This window comes from Gymnodraco acuticeps, unplaced genomic scaffold (genome assembly GCF_902827175.1).
Source record: "Gymnodraco acuticeps unplaced genomic scaffold, fGymAcu1.1, whole genome shotgun sequence".
Classification (NCBI taxonomy): Eukaryota; Metazoa; Chordata; class Actinopteri; order Perciformes; family Bathydraconidae; genus Gymnodraco; species Gymnodraco acuticeps.
Window position 1 is genome coordinate 1,852,020 of NW_022990499.1, and position 22,399 is coordinate 1,874,418.

The window sequence follows — 22,399 nt, forward strand, 5'->3', positions numbered from 1 at the left end:
GTAAAACACTTTTTTATATCAAATAGTTTAGTATCTGAAAGTCTTTTTTCACATTTTAGTTGAACATTGTAGGCCATCATAATTAAAATAATATATAATCAAATCTGCTCACTGAAGGGTATGCACAAACTTAAAAATACAAGTGTAAAAATACATATAATATATATTTTAATGTTGTTATTCGTCAATTATTACTAGTAGTAAATATATATATATATATATATATATATATATATATATACACCATATAAAAACATGTATTTAAGTCAAATGTAACAACAAGTGTCAGACAAATGTAGTCTTTTTCTGTAGTTAAATGTGTGTTTTCTGAATGGAGATCTGGGCCCTGTACTAGAAGCAGGATTTGCGGTTAGTGAGGTAACTTCAGGGTTAACTCTGGGTTTCCGGTCCTACGACGCTGGTTCACTTCTTACTGGGGTAGATCTTATGCTGAACACATAACCTGCTCCGGTTATGTTCCAGATAAGAGATCAACTCAGTGAAAGCACCGCCTGCTGACCAATCAGAGCTCAGTGTGCGGAGTTTAAAGCTACCAAGTAATATTACATGATAAAGGAAATATAGTTTAAACTGCAGGAAAAACGCAGACGTGTCCTACTTATCATTGATATCACATCATCAATCACATCCTATCACATGATCAAAATATATCATATATTTTCTGTGTCAGCTTCTTGAGCCGCGTCTGGCCGTGCAGCACTTCAGTGTCACATACTGTATGCAGAAGTATTTTTTAAAACAGCACATTAAATTGACGAAACACTCGAGTCAAATGTAATTAAAGTCAGATCCACTCGTGTCTTTGACGGGGCAGTGATATCATACAACTGTTAATGTACGCATTCAAACACTCAGTTGTTTTCTTTTTACTAGCTGTTCTGTATTCACCTTGCAGGTGCAGCTATGTTGCTTTTATCCTGGTTTATCTGTTTAAGTCATGGATGGTTAAAGTTCAACTTCTTCATATTTGTCTAACATGATAGTTTAATCTTCATTCATGAAGTATGACGCTGCGCTGTCATTAAGCTTGTCACTTTTTGTGATTGGTCGAATGTTGCTAACCCCGCCCCTTTCACGTGAACGCGCTCTCAGCCCGAAACCCTAGGTTGATTTACCGAGTTGATAACCAGCGTCGTTGGATAGTTTAGCGAGATTGTTTTGTTAGGGTTAGTTAAGCCAGATAACTCAAATATATCAGGGTCTTCGTAGTACAGGCCACTGATAGATCAGGCTAAGCTAAGCTACTGCTATAGCTGCTCCGTCCACACTCACAACAACGTCATACAGACATAAATAAAGCAGCGGAAAATGTAACTATCGCTGCCAGCGTCTTAATGCGTCTTTGCGTAAAAAAAATGTGAACGCACCTTTTATTAAATTCCACCACTGGTTTCTTCCACACCTCGTATTACACAAAATATTCTGTTTTAATCTTGGATGTTTTTGGAGTTGGTAATCACCAGTCATTTATATCATTGCCGTTTGGCATTAGAGAACAAAAGTCTTAATTTGGCAACTTTATTTAAAAAACATTTGATATAATATAATTCAGTAGGAATTCTTCTTCATGACCCTGATTCCTGTAGATATTGTAGTGAGGTCATGAAAGACTTTCCATCTGTTGTTTTAGATGATGCATGCATGTAGTGTTTATAATCCGTCATGCACGTCCAATGTTGTAGCAAGACTTTGCATGGAAGATGTTCAGTGCAGAATCATGGTGGGGTTGCATTGGTTTCCGCAGTCTGATATAATTGTTCAGTCTGAGTTTCTGTTTCTGTACTTTGCTGAGGTCAGAAACTAGCAACATTTGTGATAAACCATTATAACAAAATGACAATCTTTAATAAAACACATTTGCTGATGCTGCTGAGAGTTTTTTTGTTCCATTTATGACAATGGTCGTCAAAGGGCTTCCTCCCAGGATGCCAGGATTGGCCGTGAAGTCTCTGTTTATTTGCTGCTCCTCTTAAATATCATAATCAGGCTGAGTGCATGGGACTCTGAGTTTTATGTAAATTGCATATAAGCCGATTACAAGTGAGGCAGTTCCGCTCTAAGCATTATTTATTTTATGGTCTTCCAATGTTCATGACCAGATGCGATACAGGGAAAATAATATTATGGCCATTATCATTGCATGCATTATTGTAGTATTATGAGGATATTTCTCAAGTCGTTTTTCTCCCACATTTCATGTCAGGGAGGTGGGGATGAGATGCATACTTGATTTTATGGCAGTCCTATTAGCTTTAAGTATGATGCAGCTTTTATGCATTCATACTTGGAGAAATAAACGTTTTTAAAACTGTTTATGGTTGTTGAATGTCTCGGAGGGCCTTAGAAATATTGAAAAAAGAAAGGTGAACAAGCCATGCATGCTCTCCTCTTCTCTACCTCCTCTATTCTCTGCCTTTCTAGCTTTGGACTAGTACTGCTGACCTTCATAATGCAAGGACTTATGGAATTTCTTGAAAATGAAGCTTTTAAAAGCAAGACTTTTATGTACAAAAATCACACTGAACGAAGGAAAATCATGCAATACTTTTAAACTAAGATGTATTTGTATTCTTTGTATAATACTGAAAGATGCTTTAGTATTTTTGCCATGATCTCAGAGATTACTTAAAATGTTGATTTACACACGGCATCTATTGCACGTCTGTCCGTCCTGGGAGAGGGATCCCTCCTCTGTTGCTCTCCCTGAGGTTTCTCCCATGTTCCCTTTAAACTGTGGGTTTTCTCTGGAAGTTTTTCCTTGTACGATGTGAGGGTCTAAGGCAGTGGTTCTCAAAGTGGGGGGCGGGCGCGTCCCCCCTGGGGGGCGCAGAGGCATGCCAGGGGGGGCGCGAGAGACCAGGAGGAAAAATGGTTATTAAAAAAAAAAAAGATAACAAAAAATAAATAAATCATAATTTTAAAATTATTGATTAGAAAATAATATGATGCAGTACAGTACTATTACGTCTGGGTCTCTGTGTTTCATTTACAGCTCGACTCTGTGTTGTTGTGTGTGTGTGTGTGTGTGTGTGTGTGTGTGTGTTTCTGTGGTTGTGTGTGTGTGTGTGTGTCGTGCTTTTTTCTCTGTGTGGCTGTGTGTGTGTGTGTGTGTGTGTGGGGTTGTGTGCTGTGTGTGTGTGTGTGTGTGTGTGTGTGTTGTGTGTGTGTCTGTTATGTGTGTGTGTGGTGTGTGTGTGTTATGTGTGTGTTATGTGTGTGTGTGTGTGTGTGTGTGTGTGTGTGTGTGTGTGTGTGTGTGGTGTGTGTGTGCTGTGTGGTGTGTGTGTGTGTGTGTGTGTGTGTGTGTTGGTGTTGTGTGTTGTTTAACGCAGCCCATTTTGTGTGCGCGAGCGAGAGAGAGAGCGACACCGGTTACTGAGAGCTCGTTGTTGTGTTAGCTTCTGGTACTAGTGAGCTACGCTAACGAATATAAGGAGCTTTTTCAACAACAAAGTGGAGGAGAGTCCTCTCCTGTCAGACTGAGAGACTCAGTGAGCTAAAGGACTCTCAGTTTGATCTCAGTGGGTCTCAAACGTTTTGGTCACCATTAATGTAAACAATTATTTCCGAGGCACACGTTTATATGATCATTATAGTTATACAAAAATAAGAGAATAAATGAAAAACAGCTATGAAATACTATATGACAGTAAAACAAGAATAAAGTTTAAAAGGGTGATTTGTAAAAGATCCATAAAGAAAAAGTAAATCTGTTTACAGTTCCGTTTCAAATGGATATTGAGAGATGTATCCATAGATCTCTTCATTTTGCTCTCAAAGTGCAACAGATTGATGCTTTTAACTTCAATATTTTAACTATTTAACTTTTATATCTTAAGCTTGCCCCCGGACCCCCCTATGTGAGGTCCACACACACCACCTGTAAAAATAGCACTTGACCCCTGCTTACACCTATATGCCGTGAGCTGATTATCGAGCCTTCATTGTAACAGTCGCGGGTACACTGTGTATTTGCGTGGGGAGTGTTGCAGTAGAAAATTCCACTGTAGCTCCCGGGACATTGATGGGAAACCCTAAATGTTTGAGCAGTCACCAGCGACTGTATTCACCACCTGTGGTTTGTACATGTTTAACTTTTGTCAAGTTTCTGAACAGATATGAGGAGCTGTGAGGAGTTGATTTAAGACACACACACACACACACACACACACACACACACACACACACACACACTTTTCCATTTCAAAGTACACTGCTGAATGATGTATGTGCAGAGGTTGACCCTTGAAGGCTGTTTCTTCTGCTCTGAAATGGAATATATTTGTTTCATATTAATAGAATTTTATATTTTTTGATTTTTGATTTGTGAATGGGAGAAGTAGTAGATGGAAAACATACCAAACACTAATTATTCAAAGTAGAGTATTTCATTTTATATACGGTAATACTAAGGAGCCATAGGCCTATATGATGATATCATGTTTGACATTATTGATATTGATATTAATTATTGATATTAAAAAAGTGATCTGTTTTCCATGTCATTCGTGTGTTTTTCTTATCAGAAAGTGAAGTTATTTATTTGTAAGCTCCAAATCCAAATGTTTCCCTCAATGGCCTTTGTGCCCTGGCATGTGGCCTTTGCGCCCTAAAAAAATGTGTGACACCAAAGGCCAAATGGCCTTGCCCCTAAAATGACGAAAATCCAAGCCTGGTGTGCACCTGCGAGGTGAGTTCACGTGAGTCCCGCTATTCCAGTCTAGAGATGTCTCAGACACACCCCGCATCGTGCTGTATGCTTTCACACATTCTGCTTCCACATTGGAAAAGAGCAAAATGCTCGTTATGTGGAAACAATATTGAAGAGAAGGGTCCGTAACACATTACTCTAAGGATCGAGTTCAGACAATAGAGGCAAATAGAGGCTGTCTTGAACACCATCATCAGAGTAATCTAATCAATAAATAAAGATTCAGCCGATAACACGAAAGCATTTGCTATAATAATAATAATAATAATATTAATAATAAGATTTATATTTGTATAGCACCTTTTATACAATAATTGTAGCCAAACTTCACAGCAGTGCAATAGACAGATTAGTATAACATGACAGGATAAAAGGAATGTAGAGGAGCAGCTACATTTCAACACATATATCCACGAAGATTAATACATGAAGACTTGTGACTCTGACTTGACTTTGGTGACTCGGACTTGGACTCAGACTTGAAAAGTGTGGACTCGAGAGTGTCTTGGACTCGTGAATTGGTGACTTGACTACAACACTGTATCCTGTTCAGCTGACCATGGACAGAACGTTTGGTTTGGTAGTTGTATTACCAAGGGACCTGCTGGATGTGCTCTTGTAAAAGGCATTTCTAGGTGCCAATGTTGAATGCATGATAGATTCAGTGGCACTGCGTACTCTTTCCTTAGCAGTGGATTTGCCCTTTACAGTCACACAAATTATTTAGGCCTCCTTGGTCTTTTGTGTTTTTTGAGGTTTTCTGTGGGTTGTGCTTCCATGTAAAGTGCTAGGCCTGGAGTGTGGGGTAGGAATGAGTCTTAAAACTCGCAAATGAGTCAGCATTTTACACTTCTGGTTCCCTCGTCTTGAAGTAAGCATATCTTTTTGTACGTCTTTTCGGTTAGAGGCCTGAAATCATTTTTGTGGTTAACATAAGGTAAAGGGTTTTTGGTATTTTGTTTCACAACGTAAAATACATCAGTAAATACCCCACTGAAGAAGATTCAAAGCTTTTAAGTGTTATTAAAAACAGCGGGTGCTAACAAGTTTCTAAATGCGACAACTAAACGTCATCACATCGATCATTAGTCGCCTTTAGCTTAGCGATTGTGACTAAAGGTCAAGTTCCTTAATGGGTTAACATTAGCGTTTTACTTCTGGCAATTCCATTTATGCTTCAAAATTGAAAGAAAATGTGTCAAAAAAAAGATTATCGTCTAAGTATCACAAACGTGTGTTTGACAAAGATCTTGTTTCTGCCATATTCGTATAAAAATATAAATAAAAATCCAATTCCTTTTTTTGAGGGAGCCCTTGTGATGCTAACTTCCGGGCTGGCCTACAAACATATGTCATCACTGCACCAATTTAATCCAATCATTGCATTCTTTCAAGGTTATTTGAGTGAATTTTGGACATTTTCTTATCACTTATATCGATGATAAAGTTTGCTTTCATTTCATAATAGTCACATTTTGTTTCAACAACACTAACTAACTTTTCCACATTGGCTCAGTCGAAGAAAAATGTGAATAATTAGAATTACTTGAATATAGGAAAATGCTTAACAAGGGGGTTTTTCCTATTTGATAAGAATTCAATTCTTTGTTGTATTTTGACAACCTCAGGATTTAAAATAGGAATTATACTACTGCTAGAAATAATAAGGATAATACAAATATATAATAATAATAATGATAATATTAACAATATTAATAATAATGAATTTATAACACAAATAGAAGATCCATCATTTTGGAAGTCTGATAATATAATTGATATCACCCCCTACATATGGACTATTCCTCTTCTACAAGACCTGAAGAAAAGGTGTGAGGAGACGCTGCCCACCCCCTGGGGGCCCTCCAGGAGACCATTAAGAGATTAAGAGAGGGCTGATAAGAGCATCCTCTCCTCCTCTCTCTCTCCTCCTCTGTCTCCCCTCTCCTCTCTCTCTCCCCCCTTTCTCCCCCTTCTCCTCCTCTGTCTCCCCCTCTCCTTGTCTCTATCCCCGCCTCTCCCTCTCTCTCTCTCTACCCCCCTCTCCTCGCTGCTCTTCCCCCCTCTCCTCCTCTCTTCTCCCCCTCTCATTCTTTTCTCTCAATCACGCCTCTCCTCTCCTCTCTCCTCTCTCCCCCTCGTCCTCTTCTCTTCCCCCCCTCGTCCTCCTCTGTCTCTCCCCTCGCCTCTCTCTCTCCCCCCTCTCCTCCTCTGTCTCCCCCCTCTCCTCTCTCTCTCCCCCCTCTCCCTCCTCTGTCTCCCCCCTCTCCTTTCTCTATCCCGCCTCTCCTCCTATCTCTCCCCCCCTATAGTGTGTCCTACCTCGCAGCCTGCCCTGCAATCTGGAACATTCTGGTTTAGAAATACTGCAACACTTCTTTTGTTATACTAAGCCCTTTTTTGTTCCCCCTCTACCTTATTTATTTTCTTGTTCTCCCCAAATAACAGCAGTGGTGGGATGAGCGAGCGACAGAAGGAGAAGAAGTGTTTGTGAGGGAGAGAGAGAGGGAGGGGATACAGTATAGAGAGAGGGAGCCTCCGCAGTGTCAGAGCGAGAAGAGAGAAGAGAGGATGGCACAGAAAGTTTATAAGGCATAGTTTAGGAGGGAGCGCGTGAGAGAAGCTGGGGAGTCTGCGTTGGCCAGCTGCAAGAGGGGAGATAGTGCAGAAAGGCTTTTAATTCTCAATCCCCACAGAGCCTTTGAAAATTACCAATCTTCTTATCACAGACGCAGGGCTGCTTATGCAAATTGTTGTGGAGTGGAACGTTTAAACGGAAAATTACTCGACAGCATTTTTTTCTCCCCCTCTTCCTCTCTCCTCTCTCTTCCACACAGAAAGCCTGTTTTGAGTCTCAGATAAGAAGATGAATTGCTCTCTCTGTGCTTTGAAGCGCGTCAGGATTTAAAGACTCGGCTCTGGTCTAACGTCGCTGCTCCCGCTGCCTTTGTAGCAGAAAATAGGCTGGAAAAAACCGGGGGGAAAGCATTTCAAAACAACATATATTCTGTGCTCCAACACAGCGTCACCGCCCGAGGAGACAAGGAGATATACATATTCCCTAACCCCACTCTTTGCTATTTACTTTGATATGTTTGCTTAACACAGTCAACACTTTTTCCCCTTTTTTTCAGAAATGGCAAGTAGTTGACATGAATGAATAAAGCTCATGTGTGGAAGACATGTTTGAAGCATTTGATATCTTAGTTTTAGCACAAGCAGTGTTGGATATGAAACAGAAAAACATACAAGAGCTATAAGCACTGATAACAACGTATTGAAATATAAGTGACTTATATGGTTTTTAATGTTTGTGAGTTTCATGTTCTGGATCAGTAGTTTTTTGCTTTGTTTCTTTTCTGTTACTGAACATTTGTTCAAGTGAGATCCAAACAAAGTTAAATAAAAATAAATTACAAAAGAAGAGAATATAAAACAATCAATAATAGTCTTTCAAATTAAGAATGAGTCTATAACATCAAGCATCCATTGCATTTAGAAAGTAAATACAATGAACAACTAGTAAAGTAAAATCCTGAGGGGAACATGTTCTCAGCTTTACTGCAATAAATACAAAATGTTGTCATTAAAAACTAAAACAATACAAAACGCAATTTAAATAATTTACTGCTTCTCCAAAAAAACATGCATCATTAAAACATTTATAGAACAATTGAAGTACAATGTTCAAAGTACATTTTAATTCATGTGTCACTTTTGGACACTTTTTTATGGTCCAACAGTAAATAGTCCCCCTGATAACACTTATAATGTTTAACACATGCACTATATCCTGATAAACCTAATTACATGCCACTATATATGAATACAAAAGCCGAAAGCATGTGTCAATGTGCACTTCCTGGTTCCCTGATGTAGAAGTCAGCGTGTTTTTGAATGAGTTTTGGGTTAACACGAGCCGAAGAGATTGTAATGGTTTGTTATATGACATCAAATGTGTCAGTAAATAGCTCACTGGTGAACGTCTGAAGTTCTTACGTCAGGGGTGAGGAACCTTTTTCCTCTCAAGGGCCATTTCAATTTTAACAACATCCTCCTAGGGCCGTACAAATGATTGAACTCAACCTCTGCTTAAAAAAACTAAAATCACAGCCCATTCATTTCACCTTTCTTTCATGCTGTGCAAAGAAAAAGCAACCTCTTAATCCAGATATCTAAACCATGACTCGCGTACGCATGCACGTGCACGGTTGTCGCATGACCACCAAAACAGAAAGATATGGACACAAGATGTGTGCAAATTTAGTATCCTATCCATGTGAACATGATTTAAGTGGGGGATGGACCTAACCTCCTCTAGGGTGGTCCGGGGACATGCTCCCCCGGGAAGATTGTATTTTAAATGTTGAAGTTAAAAGCATCAATCTGGTGCACTTTGAGAGCAACATTAGGAGATCTATGGATACATCTCTCAACATCCAGATGAAACATAACTGTAAACAGATTTTATCTTATTTTATACCTGTTTACTTTATTCTCTTATTTTTTTTATAACTAATGATCATATAAAGATGTGCCTTTACCTCACTGGTTGGAGAAAAAGCTTCTTATATTCGTTAGCATAGCTAGCTAACCAGATGCTAATAACAACAAAGTTATTGACTGTATGATCTGTATGACAGATGAACAGATCGCCACTGGGCTTTCAGCTAAAGACACAGCCACGCAAAAACTGCGGCATGTGTACGGCTCCTTATGGGTACTGCCATTTCTGAAGTGCCGGAACAGCGTTCCGGTGCTCTCCCGGCAGAACTACACCCCTGTCAGACGAGACATATACCACGTGATGACACGTTAGGCTCGTGTTGTGTTCAAGGACCCTGACCTTGGCCAGGAAAAACAGGCACTCGCTTGTTTAAAGTCTAGAGTTCTTGAATAAAACATTTTTTGCGTGTGTTTATAAATTACCTCGAGGGCCGTATCAAATGGTCTCACAGACCGCATACGGCCCGGAGGTCCCCACCCCTGTCTTTACGTGTATTATAAACAGCATTTGGGAACAAATGGTTAATTACCGAACAAACATCGTTAGGCAGAACTTTTGCCGCCTTTATCTTAGCGGTAGTGATGTCATGCAACCTTCAAAGCATACGTTAGCTTCTGGTGATTGCATTTGTGACCTGCTCCATCGAAATCAGTCACATTGACCCGAAGACACATTTTGAGTTGTATACACTGCTGGAAAGAGGAGAGTCATAGCTTTCTAATGATATCAGGATTGTTTTTGTACTCCAAATATTAAGCAAAAATATGTCACATTATATAATGACTGTCACCGAGTCATCATGTTGAGAAAAGGGCCTTCAAAGTTTTCTCTTCTCTGGAATCCATTGATCTGATTGATTATTAGCAAATGATCAAAGTAGTACAGAGGGAAGATATTTTCGTTTGGATTACTGGTCTGGGGGAAGCTCGCGAGTGTGTGTGTGTGTGTGTGTGTGTGTGTGTGTGTGTGTGTGTGTGTGTGTGTGTGTGTTCATGGCGGCCACGGCATGAGTGGTGAGAGGAACTCGCTCACCTTTTTTAACATCTAAGCTCACATACACCCGTTGTAACTGCCATCGTTATTGCAGTGGGGATATAAGATGCACTGGACGCTTTTGGTACACAATGTGTCTCGTTACCACGCTGAGATTGGCCTTTAAACAAGCCCTGAACAGCGGGCGGGTCTACAAACAACGCCTGAACGTCTGCGACCCAAGCCCAACACAGGCCGGAGATGTTCGTGTAGACTTCGAGCAATAGCCTATGTGCGATTATTATCGGATTGTGAGTGGACTACTTTCCAGAGAGATGAAAGAGCGTACAGGGGGACACTGGACACAAAACTGCTCCAGGTAAGATCTAACTTTACTGTTACTCTCGGAGGCGCAGAGAAGTGGGGCAGGCTGGTGACAATCCTGACCAGCGCTTTTTTCATTAATGGAATATTCTCCGCGACGCAACGAAACTCGCGTCCCTACGGATTCCAGCTTCTGAAATATGTCGCCAGAATCCTGAAGAAATTCCCTCTTTCTGCCAACTTCCTGGTGGACCTTACAGCTGACTCGCTGACACCTTGGATAGAAATGCAGCTTCGCTTCATCCGTGAGAGAATACAACCAGCGTTGCGGGCCGCCGGGACAGAGACACAACGGCAGCAAAGGAAAGTTTCCAGGAACAAGCTGGCATATCTCTGGCAACACCGCAAATCAAAGGCAATCCATATCATTTTAAATAACAGCTGTTTTCCGGAAACCCCGCCCACTGTTAGTGATACAGCCAATGTGTATGACTACTATAAAGCCACATGTCAAACTGTGCCGAGGGCTACTCCCCTGGCCACGCCCCCTTGGTACAATTTCATTGACAGAATAGAGCCAGGCTATTTCCCAGATACCCAGGATTTTACAACAGAGGAGGTGGATGCAGTTCTGGCTTCTCTTCCTAATAACAAGGCTAGTGGATCTGATGGGGTCATCTATGAGGCGCTGAGAGCTACCAGGCCCACGTCAACACAGACACTCACACACATCTTCAATGCCTGCCTAATCAATGAGAAGGGGCCTGCTTCATGGAAAGGGGCCCTCATTCACAGGATACCAAAAAAGGAAAATGTCCCAGATGATCCTTACACTTGGCGTGACATTTCACTATTGCCCACTATATACAAAGTATTTATGAAGTGCCTACTCACCCGCATCTTACCCTGGCTGGTGGACACAGGGATTCTCTCCCCCCATCAGAAAGCATATATCAACAGACAGGGAATGAACGAACATGTGTTTTGCTTAAAAACCGGAATAGATGATTTCAAACATGGATCATCTAAATTCTACACAGTGTTTTTGGACTTTAGAGACGCGTTTGGTACACTCTCCCACGAGGTGATGCTACAAGCATTAGAGGAAATACACCAGCCTCATCCTTTTGTGAATATTGTATCCAATGTGTTCCAAGGTTCATTCCTCCAGGTTATCTGTGGGCAGCAGCTCACAGAGCCGATTGCACTGAAGGTGGGAATAAAAACTGGCTGTCCCTGGAGTGCCGTGAACTTCATCCTAGCACTCAACCAATGGATGAAGTGGATTTACCAGTGCGCTCCGCTGCATGTCAAATCCCCAAATCCTGTTCAGGGATACACTGACGACGTGCAGGTGTCATCACGACAAGAGGATGTCATCATTAACATGCTGGTGCGCACTGATGAGTTCCTCCAATGGTCAGGGCTGGAGGTGAAGCAGGCTAAGTGTGCCGTACTCCATGAGCGCCTCAGTGGAGGCAACCGCTGGTATAAGGCCAAGAACGACAAGCCCCCCTCCTTTCTTGTAATGGGCCAACCCATTAAGGTGTATTCCCGTAATGAGACCTACCCATACTGTTGTAGATGAGAGGTTTTTACAACCCTCCTCACCCCAGCGTGTCGTTTGGCGAGTCCTGCTTAAAATCATAACAGGAAGGAAATCAGAAGACACCAGGATACCAGTTAAACAATAATCTGTTTTACATATAACAGGTAATAATCCAATGCAATACAATACAATACAATATAATATAATATAATATAAGGAGTACTCCTGCCCTGGTTCGCGTGCTGCTTAGATCCTTCGGTCTTGGCAGCCCGAGAAGAGAGAGCGAACACACAAACACAGACAGGAAATGCAGAGGTACCATGGGGAGGAGCCGGGGCAGATTCTCCTCCCACAGAGCCCATCCTGCAGCATCTCAGAAACTTCAGTTGTGTCTAAAGAATATTCCCTTGTTCACAAAGATATATATACAAAGGTTTAATCTTCTCATATTTCCAGCTCCTGGTTACATAGTGGCTTATTATTAATACAAAGTAATTAAACACACACATCTACTATCCAAGATATGTAGACTTCCCTTGGTGGAGATTTTAAGAAGAATGTTTTCCTCCCCTCCCCCTCTAGTCTTCTGTCATGACCGAGTAATTAAACATGTTTAAGCCAATTATTTCACAATATTTGTAGCAATTTAGTCCTCACATTTTATGAAAGAATAAAGCAGAGAAGTCAATAGAACACAAACTCAGGTATTGTTTGAGCAGTATTCACATATCTGCTCAAGTAGCCTTATTCTGCATATCTTTAACACACACATATCTTTATCATTAACAGAAATGGATTGTTCCTTTTAGCTTAAGGGCTTCTGTGAACTTCCTTTCACCTCGAAGTCCGCGTTTACTAGAATGAATGCATTCATTGACAATTCAGACTGACTATTGTCTCTCTTAACTGTGTGACTCAATTCTCAAGGCCTGCAGGATGCGCATCATTAACTTAAGAATAATTTAATCATTATATCTGGGGAAAATGTCCCTCGTAGTTCCCTTGTTAATTTGCAAAGAACATTAATGATTAACCAAGACCCTCCTGGCCCCTAACTGCAACAAGACTTTCTGAAAAAACACTCAACGGGTAATCTTTTCACTCAAAACAGAACTCACAAGTAATTCTGCATTTTACCTCCTCAAAGATAGCCAAAAAACACCCTTTTGATTATACATACAAGTGGAAGAAAAATACTATTGCGCTAATCTACTTTTAAGAAAAAGGGAACATTGTTTGATTATATAAAAAACCTCTCTATATTTAAGAGGAAAAATGTACTTTGTTCCTTCAACTATTAACACACAGGAATGTATAAAACCACACATATATTTAGTGATAACATGATGCAACACACCTCTTATATATCAGGTCAGACCCGGCGCCAGAACACATCTAAAGGGAGGGCATATGATTTTCATGGGAGGGCACACAACAACACCGTCACGTGCTGCGGGCCTGTGGCACAATATATATATCAAACAGCAAGGCCAACAGCATTGCGCAAAGACGCACACTTATCGCAAATACATACACAAATAAACTACTTTTGAAACATTGTGTGCGTGGCAGCACAAACACTGGTAAATCACGAGCAAGGCACACTGGTTAAGGATGGCAGCTTCCTCATCGTTGCACTCGGAGAGAAATAGTAGAGATGGAGATGATGAACTGCTGTTAGCTCTATTATGGCATTGTGCATGTCGTGAGAGGTGTACGTTGCTGTGTGGGGAATGCTTTCCATTATTGTGGCCAACTCTGCATCTTTGTGCTGCAGCGTATACTCAAACAGCGACAGGAAGAGCCCACTGCCTGAGTCGGACATGCTGTGGAGTGAATCGTGGTCACCTCTGGGGAGTTGGTTGACAGCTGACACGTAATAACAGCTCAGTGCAGCTGATCTGCACCAAAGTACTCATTTCCTTATTTGTTTCCTCCCGTATCTGTCTCTCCCTCTCCACACACTCTCACATGAAATGTGTTCTTTTGATGCGGCATGTCTTAGCAGTCCTTTATCAGTCTGTAATGCGTGTTTCCAGTCGCAAAAACCTTTGACAGTAAAAGCCACATCAGATGAAGACGTATTTACTTTAAACTGTCTACAGTGGAAACAAAAGGCTGCGTCTGCTTTTAACGAATATTCAAGCCATGGTCTGTTGTTGTACCATGCAGCGGCAAAAGTGCGCTTCTTTCCTGAAAACAATCTCCCTGGATAACGATCCAGTGTCACCTGGTTGGGTTTATTAAACCCAAGATCATCTGGGGCTGTTGGTCTTTGAGCGGTTGCTGGCCCAATAGTACCTGTTGATGTGCTGCAAGGTAGCGTCTGTAGCGGAGGCACCGGCACGGAGCAGGAGGAGGATGCTGGCGGGTGTGGTACAGGGTGTGGCAACGCAGGTGCTGATGGTAGGGGCACAAGGAGCTGTGCCTCGGAGGACAGCGTTGGTGGCGGCCGCCTTGATGAGTCAAGGCTTGGGCTCGCTAACTCAGCCCCGGGGTTTGCCGAGGCAAGGCGTGCTGCTGCAACGGAAGGTGCAGGGTCGCCAGCAGCACCATCGGCAGGGGCGGCGGGTGCTGTAGGCTAGGGAAGGCTAAGCCTTCCCAAATATTTGTGTAACTGCATCCTGGTAAAATAAAAATATAATGTCTTTGACATTAGCGCTGCTATGCAGCCACCTGTGCCCTGTACCACGAAGCCAGTTCAACAGACCCTGAATATGCTTGAGTTATCTTAACTATCCCTAACAAACGCGATCTCGCTAAACGGTCCTACGGCGCTGGTTATCAACTCGGTAAATCAAGCCAGGGTTTCTCTCTCCAGCTGAGAACGCGTTCACGTGAAAGGGGCGGGGTTAGCTACATTTGACCAATCACAAACAGGGACAAGTGTACTGACAGCGCAACATCATACTTCATTAATGAAAAGTAAACTAATATTAGACAAATATGAACTTTAAACATCCATGATGACTTAAACATATAATCCAGGATACAAGCCACATAGTTGCACCTGCAAGGAGAATACAGAACAACTCGTTAAAAAATAAACTACCGAGTGTTTGAAACAGTTTTATGATACTGCCCCATCTAAAACACGAGGGGATCTGACTTTATTACATTTGAGTTGAGTGTTTCATCAACTTAATGTGTTGCTTAAAATAATACAGTAGGCTATGTGACAATGTAACTAAGTGTTGCACGGCCAGATACGGCTCGAGAAGCTGACTCAGATAAGGAAATATTGTGATATCGATGTGAGATCGATGATCTGATTGATGATGTGATGTCAGTGTGATATGAATGATAAGTGCGACACGTCGGCGTCTTCTCTGCATACGGCAGTTTAAACTGCATTTCCTTTTTCCTGTAATATGACTTGATAGATTTAAACTCCGCACACTGAGCTCTGATCGGTCAGCAGGTGGTGCTTTCACTGAGTTGATCGCTTTTCTATAGACGCCGGAGGCGGGCAGCGTAAGATGAAAAAAAAAGTTATTTAGCCTTCCCAAACCTGAGCCTCACGCGCCGCCTATGACCATCGGCTGCAGTTCTTTCATCGCTATTTCGTTTTAATAAATCCTTAGACCTTTTGAGACAATTTCTGATGTCCATTGTGTAATTCAAACATAAATGGGAGTCTACAGAATGCACAATAAACAAATCCAGAATAGGCGGCTGAGTGTGACGCTGTGATTGGTCTAAATGTGGACGAATCACAAATCACAACAGACACATGAATTTATTTGACGTAGCCTGCGATTTTTTTTGTTTTAGTTACTATCTGACATCACATACATCGTAGCATAAAAGTTCACAGTTTATTTATAACAAAAAAAATTAAAAAATATATTTTTTAATTTTTATAAATAATAAAAACGTGTTTATTGGGGGAGGGCAAGAATGTCAAATGGGAGGGCCTGGCCCTCCCTGGCCCTCCCACGGCGCCGGGCATGTATCAGGTGTCATTAAAATGAATATACCAAAAATACGCTGTATCAAACTTTCTGCATAATACTTTACATCAATTTCCACAATACCTTGGCCACAGGTTTAACATCGCTGGTGAGTGGGGGGAGCAGGTCGAGGAGCTCACTACAGAGTTTCTCCATCGTCTCCACCTGATTGACTTGTCCCCCCTCCCCGTCCTCATGAAGTTCCAGGCTGTGAGAGAGGTGGCTTTGGCTAAAATTCAACATCTCTTTGCCAATGTACACATCCCTCTCAAGGCACTGAGAGAAATGACAAACAAAACTGTCCAGCTGGTCAGAAAGTGGGTGGGCCTCAACACACACTCCACACGGGGCATCATCTTTCTCCCATGTGGAGAGGGGGGGCTGGGAGTCCCCAATGTCGAGTGGACCTATAGCCACCAGGCTAGCCCACCTGATCCACATGCTTAACAATGATGATGTCACCGTAAGAGAAATGGCCAGGGCCTCTCTCCTGCTGGATCTACACAGAAGGAAGATCCTCCTGGCCAGCGCAGACCAGAACAACTTCCTCGGCTTCAGGAGGAAAGACTCTGGGAAACTGCTGAGAGTCCAGTTTCCCAGAGTCTTTCGGGGTCTGACTGGGGTCTGACTGGCCAGATCTCAATGACCTCTGCAATCGGACTGGAGTCCAGCTGAAATGGACAAGACTCAACACACAGACTGAAGTCCCCGTCTCTGATGAACTGATCACTGACCCCAGTGTGGTTGTGAAGGCCGACATCACAACACCTCAGGAAGAGACTGTGGAACTGCACAGAGACTCTGCAAGGAGGGTTCTGCTCAGCATGAAGCAGTCTGAGATCAGGCAGCACTGGTGTGGACTCAGACTACAGGGAAAGCCTGTTTGGGGTTTGCTGACTACTCAGTCTCACACTCAGTGTTTAAGAACGCCGCTGTTGGTGAGGATGTTCTGACATTTACCATCAAAGCAAGACTGCAGGTATTACCCACTGAGTACAATCTGTCCACCTGGTACCCTCGCATCCACACTCCATTCTGTTTAAACCATCAGGATTCACAACAACACCTAGAATCCATTGCACACATAACACATGGATGTAATGCATACAAACGCCTGTACATAGCCCGCCATGACCGTATTGTGGACATTGTGTCTGATGCGGTACGAAACATCTTACCATCTAGCGCAGCAATGTACAAGCACACTAGAGTGCTACCAGAATGGTTTGGCTTTACCAATGATGTCTTTGCTAACATCCCAAATACACCTGATGTGGTTTTTGTTGACACCAACCACAGGGAGGTGCTAATATTAGAAGTAGGCTGTGCCTTTGACCTGTACATGGACCAGGCTTTCCAGGACAAGTATATTAAATACCAACCACTGCTCGATGTGATAACCAGCTTTGGGTACAAGTGTAGATATGGCATACTTATATTCGGAAGTCTTTCGCCATGTATATAAATGCACCATGATTGGTCTGAGAATTGCTGGAATGTCAAAGAGAAAAGCCAAACAAATATAATATTGCTCTGTTTCAGCTATTATTGGCAGCTTAGCCGTGTGGAGAAGGAGGTGCTATGTGTTCCCCTAAGTGTTCTGTGCTGCTTGGCCCCGATATATTTGATTCCCTGTCTTATGTAATATAATTTGTGGAACCAAATAAAGTATTCAAATGTGTGTGTGTGTGTGTGTGTGTGTGTGTGTGTGTGTGTGTGTGTGTGTTGTGTGTGTGTGTGTGTGTGTGTGTGTGTGGTGTGTGGTGGTGTGTGTGTGTGTGTGTGTGTGTGTGTGTGTGTGTGTGTGTGTAATTTTGCGTTTGTGTGTATTGTGTTTGTTTCCCGGAGAAAACCCTCACGAGAAACACCGGCTGTTGTTATGCCTGCTGTGACGTCAAGTTACTCGTTACTCGTAACTTGTAATTATGCCGAAGCTTCAAAGCTGTATTTATCATCTGAATTTGCAGAAACAAGTTTAATATTCTGAAAGCCAAGACTTTGTTTAATTGAAATCAGATGAAAACAAACTGTAACGGACCCTGCCGTGTTATCTATGATTACTAAACTCTTACATTCATAATGTCAGCCGGAGGGAGGGGAGCTGCGCTGAGGAACAGCAGAGTGGCGAGGGAGAGGTGCCTGTCATCTTCCCTTTACAAGCTTCAAACATGTATTTATCGTGTGATTTTGGAAATAAAGGTTTCATATTCTGAAAGCCAAGACTTTGTTTATTTAACATCAAACAAAACACCCGATCAACTATTTTTTTTACGCAAATCCACGTTTATTTTGAAATGAGCCGTTGCGACTTCCGACTAATTTCGATAGAGCGGGTCACATTTACTATTATGAAATGGTGTTAGTTTGTGAAGATTATCCTGCTAAACAAAACGTGTAAATGTCATAAACGTTTGTTTACCTAAGAACTCATTTTCTGCAATATTGCCATCACATTTTGTCCAGGCAGCCCTTGCAACACTATCTTCGGCCTACAGAATGACATCATCAATGCACCACTTTATTACTAGTAGGCAGGGGTCCCGAGTCTTTTAATGCACAGTTTAAAATAAATATTTGTACAGTTGCAGCTATCCTATCAGTCACTCTGTAAATGAAAAACGCAGTCATGTTGATTCAGTCCTCCAGTCATCGAAGGATTATGTAATTAACAGTTCTCAGTTATATTTGCTAAAAGCACTTAAGCCTGAAACCCATCCTGAGCATTATCTCACAATTGTGTATAGTTTTAAAAGTCCACTGGCTCTTTGAATAGTTGGCTCATGAGCGTTGTTACCCACTCAGAGAGGATGGAAGGCTTCGATGAGGTGTCAAAGCTGCAAATGTCACAATTTAGTTGCAGCAATTATTTATCTTGTTTTTAAATTTTTACTTTTGAAGTTTAAGCCATGATAGGAACATAAACAAGCATAATACATAAGTGATGCCCTGACATGGGCTGAACAGAAACATTCAGGAGAGTAAAATCATTATTTGTGGGTGATTTACATCTGCCATCCTTTGCTTCCCCCCTCCTCTCTGAGTAAAGGTGCATCACAGAGATAGGAATAATGTGCAGCAGAGCATCAGGGATGACCCCCCCCCCCCCCCCGGACACTCATCCACTGCAGTCCTGCATTTGATTTGTGTTTGTCAGCGTGACCTTGAATCTGCTAGTTCCTCCTACTGCGTTAATTGTGTCCGGTTGAAATGGAACTTTTTAGTTCTTCAGTGTTCAATTTCAAGAAGAGTCATCTTTGTCATATTTTGTTGATGCACATTGTTAGTGAATATAAACTGCTGCTTGGTGCATTGATTAGTTAAAAACAACCGAAAGTGCAGTTTGGGTGTAGTGCTTGGTGGTTATTAAACTGGTACTTGACATTTGCAAGGCATGCAATGCAGACTGGAGGCTTAGGAGCTGAATATGTGTCGCTCTCATGAACTGACAAATCACTACCATCCTTGTTAAACTGCACTGAAAACCTGAAACGTAGACTTTAATTAAATGTACTATTTAAACAGATTTCACATAACTGTATTAGGTTAGTTGAAATAAATGATATAAAACATGAACTTAATATTATTGCTTTTAACTAACTGAATACAGTTATGTGAAATGTGATGACATAATACATTTAATTGTAAAGGTTTCAGTTTTTTCAGTGTACCATCAGAGAGTGTATGAGTATTTAACAGGAACCCTGCAAACATTGAAAGCACAATCATTGTTTTCTTTTGGATGACCTGGCAGCGGTGTGCAGTGACCAATAGGGGAGGGTCTCATGTGTAAACCCCGCCTCTCTCCCCACAGAGGCAGCTGAGGAAGAGAAAGTGCTACCTCCTGGTGGCCGGAGCCATCGCCCTCACCATCCTCATCATCATCATAGCTGTTTCAGTAAGGAAATGAGAGCGGCCACTGTGGTAAGAACTCCCACAATGCAACACTACAACAATTTCCATATTTATATTGCAGGTTGGACAAATATGGTAGTACAGAGCTAATGTGGGCCTTTTTATAAAGTTGGTATATCAGCCAACTGATGTGAGGACACTTTGGCTCCTCATTTACTGTCAATTAGATTATACTTGTCACTGAGACAATAGTGAAAAATGTCCTAGATCTCAATGTGATGTCTGTGAAACTGATGATATTTAGCATTTTCATTTATAATGAACATTACAATAAGCTGTTTCTTTTGTTGTGATTGTGAATGATTTGATGCAGTTGATGCCGAGAAATACATTATGGATATGAGTTTGATATTTATGACATGATTACTGAACAAACATATTTTAAGATTAAAATGGTTTACAGTTGCTTTTTTCTAATTTCAATTATTTGAGGTGCTTGTTGAAAGCTAGACTTCAGAAGATTTGCTTAAGGGTTAGAATCTGTTAGTGGATTAGACACGGTGTTTTAGGCCAGATAGATTCTGGTTTTTTACAGTAAGTCGCTTTGGATAAAAGCATCAGCTAAATGTAATGTAATGTAAATCAATTGCTCTTAAACTAAAACCAATGCAAAACAGATATACTGTGAAAGAGCTGAAAACAATTTATTTTATGAACTAGTGCATGTCTCTTTCAAAATATGAAACACGTTAAAAGTCAATAAGATCCCAAAAAAGTTTTTCTCCTCACCAAATGACTGTTTACTGCAATATTTGGTGTATCTGTTCTTTTGGCACTTCCACCTTGGCCGTGGCTTGATTGAAAATGTTTTTGCATGAGTTGTTTAAGAATATAGAGGTGTGTACAAAATGTGTGAACACACTCATGTATTTATATATTTGAAAGTACATTACTTGTTAGCAAACCTTTTAAGCATTTTTTATGACAGACATATGTATTCAAACTTTAGTTTTGATTCAAAACTCTACTCTACTCTAACCTCCCATGGCCATAGTGAGGGTCCTCCTAAACATTATTTCATTTAACAATTTAGCTAACCCTCTGAAAGAAAATATTGCTTTATATAATTCAAGAGAGTTTCCAAATGAAGGAAATGTCACTGTGTGCAGTATGGTTTGTGCTATGTTCTTTAGTACACTTGTGATCAGGGGGAGTATTGGGAGCAACATCAGAATCAGAATACCTTTATTAGTCACAGAGGGGACATTTGCATCGTTACAGCAGCAAAGAGCCACAGACAGCTTAATGTTACATATAATAAAAAAATACTTTTCAAAATACAAATCCTGTAACGGTTCTTAGAATTTAGCAGCCAGGTATATATTACACAGTTGTTAATGGCATATGTATATCATAATGTATATATTGCACATATAGCACATATTGCACATAGTTTGATGGTATTTAACAGCAGCAAGTTACACAATTAACAAAATACAAAATGCAAAAAACACACCCTGTAACGGTTCTAAGGATTTAGCAGCCAGGTATAAATTACACAGTTATTAACGGCATATATATATATTGCACATATTGCACATATTGCACATAGTTGATTGGTATTTAGCAGCAAGGGGTGATATAGTCTACATTTGCTTGATTAACCGGTACTTCAGCTATATTCTTTAGCTATATTTAATTTAGTCATTTGGGTGGCTAACTGGAAAGTTTAAATGTATAGTGATATTACAGATGGTACAGCAATGTTTCCAATAATCATTAATTGCCTCTTATTTACGTATATTATACGATGCAGGTGGTGAAAACTAAAGCTGCGGTTTGAAATGTGTTTTGCTTCTCAGCCAAAGACGCATGTTTTATTTCTCGCTCTGAATAAGACCCAGTCAGAGGCTGTCAGAGGACACTATAGGACTAACTTTCATCCCATTAATAATCGCAGGAGGAGCTATTTTGACTTTCTGTTTTCTCTTTCTTGACACTAAATACAAGAGGTTTCTTTTTGCATAAAGTATTGATTGTCATCTATTTTCCTCTGTGGGGAGGTAAATGGAAATCCTTTGGAACAAGGCATTCTATTCGTAAACCAGCAGGCTGAATCGATGCTCCCATGGCGAGGGGCCATGTTGAGGCTCAGTGTTTGAAGCTCCACTCTCAAGTGGCTAGACAGCAGCAGCAGTTAACACAGCAGACAGTCTCAGGCCAGAGAGGAGAAACATTGTGAAGTCTACTGTTGACACATGCTCACAGAACGCTCTATTGATCTTCACCTGCACTGTCACAAAGCAGAGCCACAGCCCATGTGCTGTTTTTTATCCAAAATACTATGCATTTGAGCTCTTTTGTCTATTTTCTAGAGCTTGGATTTGTTTGTGTATATTTCCAATTTATTGAATTCATAGCTCACCATAAATACATTGGTTTTAAATGAGCACTGACTTAATAATAATAATAATAATACATGCAGTATAGCGCTTTTTCTAATGGGGGGG

General features: G+C 41.1%; 1 protein-coding gene across 4 annotated transcripts in view; it reads left to right on the top strand.

Moving 5' to 3' along the window:
• Positions 1-22,399, top strand: part of tsnare1 (T-SNARE Domain Containing 1) — a 359,325-nt gene that overhangs the window by 291,822 nt on the left and 45,104 nt on the right. For 2 of the 4 annotated variants that reach the window (XM_034226529.1, XM_034226526.1), the window contains one exon: positions 19,849-19,958. The exons of 1 other annotated variant lie outside the window; for it this stretch is intronic. In XM_034226529.1, the coding sequence (XP_034082420.1) occupies positions 19,849-19,944 (96 nt within the window). In that variant the 3' untranslated portion in view covers positions 19,945-19,958. One more of the 4 variants, XM_034226528.1, reaches the window with a different exon arrangement.